Source organism: Oncorhynchus keta, unplaced genomic scaffold (assembly GCF_023373465.1).
Source record: "Oncorhynchus keta strain PuntledgeMale-10-30-2019 unplaced genomic scaffold, Oket_V2 Un_contig_16686_pilon_pilon, whole genome shotgun sequence".
In the NCBI taxonomy this organism is placed as follows: domain Eukaryota; kingdom Metazoa; phylum Chordata; class Actinopteri; order Salmoniformes; family Salmonidae; genus Oncorhynchus; species Oncorhynchus keta.
In genome coordinates this window covers 17,501-25,429 of record NW_026280058.1, presented here as the reverse complement: position 1 = coordinate 25,429, position 7,929 = coordinate 17,501, and the positions used below count along the sequence as shown (strand labels likewise).

The window sequence follows — 7,929 nt, the reverse complement described above, 5'->3', positions numbered from 1 at the left end:
GAGATTCTCCCATATCAATGGGATGTGAGGGGAGATTCTCACATCAATGTGAGGAGATTCTCCATGTCAATGTGAGGGGAGATTCTCCATGTCAATGGCATGTGAGGGAGATTCTCCATATCAATGTGAGGAGATTCTCCATGTCAATGGCATGTGAGGAGATTCTCCATATCAATGTGAGGAGATTCTCTATATCAATGTGAGGGGAGATTCTCCATATCAATGTGAGGGGAGATTCTCCATATCAATGTGAGGGGAGATTCTCTATATTAATGTGAGGGGAGATTCTCCATATCAATGTGAGGAGATTCTCCATGTCAATGTGAGGAGATTCTCCATGTCAATGTGAGGAGATTCTCCATGTCAATGTGAGGAGATTCTCCATATCAATGTGAGGGGAGATTCTCCATGTCAATGTGAGGAGATTCTCTATATCAATGTGAGGAGATTCTCCATGTCAATGTGAGGGAGATTCTCCATATCAATGTGAGAGGAGATTCTCCATATCAATGGGATGTGAGGGAGATTCTCCATATTAATGTGAGGGGGAGATTCTCCATATCAATGTTAGGAGATTCTCTATATCAATGTGAGAGAGATTCTCCATATCAATGTGAGGAGATTCTCCATGTCAATGTGAGGGAGATTCTCCATATCAATGTGAGGGGAGATTCTCCATGTCAATGTGAGGGAGATTCTCCATATCAATGTGAGGGGCGATTCTCCATATCAATGTGAGGGGAGATTCTCCATATCAATGGGATGTGAGGAGATTCTCCATATCAATGTGAGGAGATTCTCTATATCAATGTGAGGAGATTCTCCATATCAATGTGAGGGGAGATTCTCCATATCAATGTGAGGGAGATTCTCCATATCAATGTGAGGGAGATTCCCCATATCAATGTGAGGAGATTCTCCATGTCAATGTGAGGGGAGATTCTCCATATCAATGTGAGGGGAGATTTTCCATATCAATGTGAGGGGAGATTCTCCATATCAATGTGAGGAGATTCTCCATATCAATGTGAGGGGAGATTCTCCATGTCAATGTGAGGAGATTCTCCATATCAATGTGAGGAGATTCTCCATATCAATGTGAGGGGAGATTGTCCATATCAATGGGATGTGAGGGGAGATTCTCCATATCAATGTGAGGAGATTCTCCATATCAATGTGAGGGGAGATTCTCCATGTCAATGTGAGGGGAGATTCGCTATATCAATGTGAGGAGATTCTCTATATCAATGTGAGGGGAGATTCTCCATATCAATGTGAGGCGAGATTCTCCATTTCAATGTGAGGCGAGATTCTCCATTTCAATGTGATGTGAGGGGACATTCTCCAAGTCAATGTGATGTGAGGGGAGAGGAGAGGGGAGAGGTAGAGGGAGCCGGGGGAGAAGGAGTGGAGAGGTAGAGGAAACAGGAGGGGCGAGGTAGAGGAGCCGGAGGGGAGAAGGAGGAGAGAGGTAGAGGAGCCGGAGGAGAGGTAGAGGGAGCCGGAGGGGAGCCGGAGGAGACGTAGAGGGAGCAGGAGGGGAAAGTAGAGGAGCCGGAGGAGAGGTAGAGGGAGCCGGAGGGGAAAGTAGAGCGAGCAGGAGGAGAGGTAGAGCGAGCAGGAGGAGAGGTAGAGGGAGCCGGAGGGGAGAGGTAGAGGAGCCGGGGGGAGGGTGAGAAGGATTACTTATCCTATCCTAGGTATACCTCTTTAAGGAATACCTAGGATAGGATATAATCCTTCACCCCCCCCCAAAAAAAAAGATTTAGATGCACTATTGTAAAGTGGCTGTTCCACTGGATGTCATAAGGTGAATGCACCAATTTGTAAGTCGCTCTGGATAAGAGCGTCTGCTAAATGACTTAAATGTAAATGTAAATGTAGAGGGAGCCGGAGGGGAGAGGTAGAGGAGGAGAGGAAGGAGGGGAGACGTAGAGGGAGCAGGAGGAGACGTAGAGGGAGGGGAGAGGAAGTGGAAACAGGAGGGGAGACGTAGAGGAGGGGAGAGGAAGTGGAAACAGGAGGGGAGACGTAGAGGGAGCAGGTGGGGAGAGGAAGAGGGAGGAGAGGAAGTGGAAACAGGAGGGGAGACGTAGAGGAGGGGAGACGTAGAGGAGCAGGAGGAGACGAGAGGAGGGGAGAAGAGGAAGAGGGAGCAGGAGGGAGACGTAGGGGAGGGGAGACGAGAGGGAGCAGGAGGGGAGACGTAGAGGAGGGAGAGGAAGCGAAAACAGGAGGAGAGGGGAAGGGAAACAGGAGGGGAGACGTAGAGGGAGCAGGAGGGGAGAGGAAGAGGAGGAGAGGAAGTGGAAACAGAGGGGAGACGTGAGGGAGGGAGACGTAGAGGGAGCAGGAGGGAGACGTGAGGAGGGAGGAGGAAGCGGAAACAGGAGGAGAGGAAGTGGAAACAGGAGGGGAGACGAGAGGGAGCAGGAGGGGAGAGGAAGAGGGAGGGAGAGGAAGTGGAACAGGAGGGGAGACGTAGAGGGAGCAGGAGGAGAAGGAAGAGGGAGGGGAGAGGAAGTGGAAACAGAAGGGGAGACGTAGAGGGAGGGGAGAGGAAGTGGAAACAGGAGGGGAGACGTAGAGGAGAGCAGGAGGGGAGAGGAAGTGGAAACAGGAGGGGAGACGTAGAGGAGGGGAGAGGAAGTGGAAACAGGAGGGGAGACGTAGAGGAGGGGAGAGGAAGTGGAAACAGGAGGAGAGGAAGTGGGAGCAGGAGGGTGAGGAAGAGGGAGCAGGAGGGGAGGAGGAGAGGAGACTTAGAAGGAGGAGAGGAAGAGGGAGCAGGAGGAGGAAGAGAGGAGACTTAGAAGGAGGGGAGAGGGAGAGGGAGCAGGAGGGGAGGAGGAGAGGAAACCATCCAGACTAGACAGTCTAGGACCTAGACTCCACAGCTTGTGTTCAGCTCAACTCCAGGGAGAGATTCATCTGGTAGAGGTGGGACTCTGTGACAGGTAAGGTGATTAGGTCACACTCTCCTGCGCCACACAGAGAGACAGAGCAATGTCCAGTAGAGAGAGAGAGAGAGAGAGAGAGTAGAGAGAGAGAGAGAGAGAGAGAGAGAGAGAGAGAGAGAGAGAGAGAGAGAGGGAGAGAGAGAGAGAGAGAGAGAGAGAGAGAGAGAGAGAGAGAGAGAGAGAGAGAGCAATGTCCTGCTGATGACCCTGTGAGACAAACACACACCCACACACGCTGACAAATACTGACACAAACAACCTGACACACACACACTGACACGATCAATACACCTCTGCTGTTAGAGGAGGTGAGGAGGGATGAGGAGGAGATGGTACACAGGACCGATGAACACTGGTCTATGGACGGATGAACACTGGTCTATGGACGGATGAACACTGGTCTATGGACGGATGAACACTGGTCTATGGACGGATGAACACTGGTCTATGGACGGATGAACACTGGTCTATGGACGGATGAACACTGGTCTATGGACGGATGAACACTGGTCTATGGACGGATGAACACTGGTCTATGGACGGATGAACACTGGTCAATGGACGGATGAACACTGGTCTATGGACGGATGAACACTGGTCTATGGACGGATGAACACTGGTCTATGGATGGATGAACACTGGTCTATGGACGGATGAACACTGGTCTATGGACGGATGAACACTGGTCTATGGATGGATGAACACTGGTCTTTGGACGGATGAACACTGGTCTATGGACGGATGAACACTGGTCTATGGACGGATGAACACTGGTCTATGGACGGATGAACACTGGTCTATGGACGGATGAACACTGGTCTATGGACGGATGAACACTGGTCTATGGACGGATGAACACTGGTCTTTGGACGGATGAACACTGGTCTATGGACGGATGAACACTGGTCTATGGACGGATGAACACTGGTCTATGGACGGATGAACACTGGTCTATGGACGGATGAACACTGGTCTATGGACGGATGAACACTGGTCTATGGACGGATGAACACTGGTCTATGGACGGATGAACACTGGTCTATGGACGGATGAACACTGGTCTATGGACGGATGAACACTGGTCTATGGACGGATGAACACTGGTCTATGGACGGATGAACACTGGTCAATGGACGGATGAACACTGGTCTATGGACGGATGAACACTGGTCTATGGACGGATGAACACTGGTCTATGGATGGATGAACACTGGTCTATGGACGGATGAACACTGGTCTATGGACGGATGAACACTGGTCTATGGATGGATGAACACTGGTCTTTGGACGGATGAACACTGGTCTATGGACGGATGAACACTGGTCTATGGACGGATGAACACTGGTCTATGGACGGATGAACACTGGTCTATGGACGGATGAACACTGGTCTATGGACGGATGAACACTGGTCTATGGACGGATGAACACTGGTCTTTGGACGGATGAACACTGGTCTATGGACGGATGAACACTGGTCTATGGACGGATGAACACTGGTCTATGGACGGATGAACACTGGTCTATGGACGGATGAACACTGGTCTATGGACGGATGAACACTGGTCTATGGACGGATGAACACTGGTCTATGGACGGATGAACACTGGTCTATGGACGGATGAACACTGGTCTATGGACGGATGAACACTGGTCTATGGACGGATGAACACTGGTCTATGGACGGATGAACACTGGTCTTTGGACGGATGTACATTATTGTCATGGGTCCTTTACAATAACCATGCAATGCAGGTTTAAATCAACCCACTCAGACACCATAAATTGTCGAGACTTAATGAAAAAGGCCCATTAATTTGAGTTATGACAGAGGCCCAAGGATTCCCATTGGTGATAAAGGGTAAATGAATCGCTGACCCGCGCCGGGCGAGCACAACAGTCAAATCTCAAGTCGGCAGTCCTCTGTGCCCGGTTCCTCTGTGCCGGGTTCCTCTATGCCCGGTTCCTCTATGCCCGGTTCCTCTATGCCCGGTTCCTCTATGCCGGGGTTCCTCTGTGCCCGGTTCCTCTATGCCCGGTTCCTCTGTGCCCGGTTCCTCTGTGCCCGGTTCCTCTGTGCCCGGTTCCTCTGTGCCCGTTTCCTCTGTGCCCGGTTCCTCTGTGCCGGGGTTCCTCTGTGCCCGGTTCCTCTGTGCCCGGTTCCTCTGTGCCCGGTTCCTCTATGCCAGGTTCCTCTATGCCCGGTTCCTCTATGCCCGTTTCCTCTGTGCCCGGTTCCTCTGTGCCCGGTTCCTCTGTGCCCGGTTCCTCTGTGCCAGGTTCCTCTGTGCCCGGTTCCTCTGTGCCCGTTTCCTCTGTGCCCGGTTCCTCTGTGCCCGGTTCCTCTGTGCCAGTTCCTCTGTGCCCGGTTCCTCTGTGCCCGTTTCCTCTGTGCCCGGTTCCTCTGTGCCCGGTTCCTCTGTGCCCGGTTCCTCTGTGCCCGGTTCCTCTGTGCCCGGTTCCTCTGTGCCCGGTTCCTCTATGCCCGGTTCCTCTGTGCCGGGTTCCTCTGTGCCAGTTCCTCTGTGCCCGTTCCTCTGTGCCCGGTTCCTCTATGCCCGGTTCCTCTGTGCCCGGTTCCTCTATGCCCGTTTCCTCTGTGCCAGGTTCCTCTGTGCCCGGTTCCTCTGTGCCCGGTTCCTCTATGCCCGTTTCCTCTGTGCCCGGTTCCTCTGTGCCCGGTTCCTCTGTGCCAGTTCCTCTGTGCCCGGTTCCTCTGTGCCAGTTCCTCTATGCCGGGTTCCTCTGTGCCCGGTTCCTCTATGCCCGGTTCCTCTGTGCTGGGGTTCCTCTGTGCCCGGTTCCTCTATGCCGGGGTTCCTCTGTGCCGGGGTTCCTCTATGCCCGGTTCCTCTATGCCCGGTTCCTCTATGCCGGGTTCCTCTGTGCCGGGGTTCCTCTGTGCCGGGGTTCCTCTGTGCCGGGGTTCCTCTGTGCCAGGTTCCTCTGTGCCCGGTCTGATTTTATATCTATAAGTTAGAGCTGGGGCGTGTAGAGGTGGCAGGGTAGCCTAGTGGTTAGAGTGTAGAGGTGGCAGGGTAGCCTAGTGGTTAGAGTGTAGGGGCGGCAGCGTAGCCTAGTGGTTAGAGTGTAGAGGTGGCAGGGTAGTCTAGTGGTTAGAGTGTAGAGGAGGCAGGGTAGCCTAGTGGTTAGAGTGTAGAGGAGGCAGGGTAGTCTAGTGGTTAGAGTGTAGAAGAGGCAGGGTAGTCTAGTGGTTAGAGTGTAGAGGCGGCAGGGTAGCCTAGTGGTTAGAGAGGGGCGGCAGGGTAGCCTAGTGGTTAGAGTGTAGAGGAGGCAGGGGTAGTCTAGTGGTTAGAGTGTAGAGGAGGCAGGGTAGCCTAGTGGTTAGAGTGTAGAGGCGGCAGGGTAGCCTAGTGGTTAGAGTGTAGAGGAGGCAGTGTAGTCTAGTGGTTAGAGTGTAGAGGTGGCAGGGTAGCCTAGTGGTTAGAGTGTAGAGGCGGCAGCGTAGCCTAGTGGTTAGAGTGTAGAGGAGGCAGGGTAGCCTAGTGGTTAGAGTGTAGAGGTGGCAGGGCAGCCTAGTGGTTAGAGAGGGCGGCAGGGCAGCCTAGTGGTTAGAGTGTAGGGCGGCAGGGTAGCCTAGTGGTTAGAGTGTAGAGGAGGCAGGGTAGCCTAGTGGTTAGAGTGTAGAGCGGCAGGGTAGTCTAGTGGTTAGAGTGTAGAGGCGGCAGGGTAGCCTAGTGGTTAGAGTGTAGAGGAGGCAGGGTAGCCTAGTGGTTAGAGTGTAGGCGGCAGGGTAGTCTAGTGGTTAGAGTGGAGCGGCAGGGTAGCCTAGTGGTTAGAGTGTAGGCGGCAGGGTAGCCTGTGGTTAGGTGTATAGCGGCAGGGTAGCCTAGTGGTTAGAGTGTAGGGCGGCAGGGCAGCCTAGTGGTTAGAGAGGGCGGCAGGGTAGCCTAGTGGTTAGAGAGGGGCGGCAGGGTAGCCTAGTGGTTAGAGAGGGCGGCAGGGTAGCCTAGTGGTTAGAGTGTAGGGCGGCAGGGTAGCCTAGTGGTTAGAGTGTAGGGCGGCAGGGTAGCCTAGTGGTTAGAGTGTAGGGCGGCAGGGTAGCCTAGTGGTTAGAGTAGAGGCGGCAGGGTAGCCTAGTGGTTAGAGTGTGAGCTGAGGTAGGGTAGCCTAGTGGTTAGAGTGTGAAGGGGTGGCAGGGGTAGCCTAGTGGTTAGAGAGGGGCGAGGGTAGCCTAGTGGTTAGAGAGGGCGGCAGGGTAGCCTAGTGGTTAGAGTGTAGGGGCGGCAGGTAGCCTAGTGGTTAGAGAGGCGGCAGGGGTAGCCTAGTGGTTAGAGAGGGTGGCAGGGTAGCCTAGTGGTTAAAGGGGTGGCAGGGTAGCCTAGTGGTTAAGGAGGTGGAGGGTAGCCTAGTGGTTAGAGAGGGGTGGCAGGTAGCCTAGTGGTTAGAGTAGCCCTAGTGGTTAGAGGGGGCGGCAGGGTAGCCTAGTGGTTTTGAGGGTGGCAGGGTAGCCTAGTGGTTAGAGTGGAGGGCGGCAGGGTAGCCTAGTGGTTAGAGGGGGCGGCAGGGTAGCCTAGTGGTTAGAGAGGGGCGGCAGGGTAGCCTAGTGGTTAGAGTGTAGGGAGGCAGGGTAGCCTAGTGGTTAGAGAGGGACGGCAGGGTAGCCTAGTGGTTAGAGTGTAGAGGCGGCAGGGTAGCCTAGTGGTTAGAGTGTAGAGGCGGCAGGGTAGCCTAGTGGTTAGAGAGGGACGGCAGGGTAGCCTAGTGGTTAGAGGGGGGCGGCAGGGTAGCCTAGTGGTTAGAGAGGGACGGCAGGGTAGCCTGGTGGTTAGAGCATTGGACTAGTAACCGGAAGGTTGCAAGTTCAAACCCCCGAGCTGAAAAGGTACAAATCTGTCGTTCTGCCCCTGAACAGGCAGTTAACCCACTGTTCTTAGCCCGTCATTGAAAATAAGAATTTGTCCTTAACTGACTTGCCTCGTTAAATAAAGGTAACATTAAAAAATAA

The 7,929-nt window shown here is 53.5% G+C and overlaps 1 protein-coding gene across 1 annotated transcript; it reads left to right on the top strand.

The window, feature by feature from the left end:
* The first annotated feature begins 4,991 nt into the window (after nucleotides 1-4,991).
* Nucleotides 4,992-5,921, top strand: LOC127919437 (keratin-associated protein 10-9-like). Its single transcript, XM_052502987.1, has one exon. The coding sequence runs from the start codon at nucleotides 4,992-4,994 to the stop codon at nucleotides 5,919-5,921; it is 930 nt and encodes a 309-aa protein (XP_052358947.1).
* The last annotated feature ends 2,008 nt before the right edge of the window (nucleotides 5,922-7,929 follow it).

Coding starts and splice junctions, on each gene's coding strand:
- LOC127919437 (XM_052502987.1), top strand. CDS start 4,992: ATGCCCGGTTCCTCTGTGCCCGGTTCCTCTGTGCCCGGTTCCTCTGTG.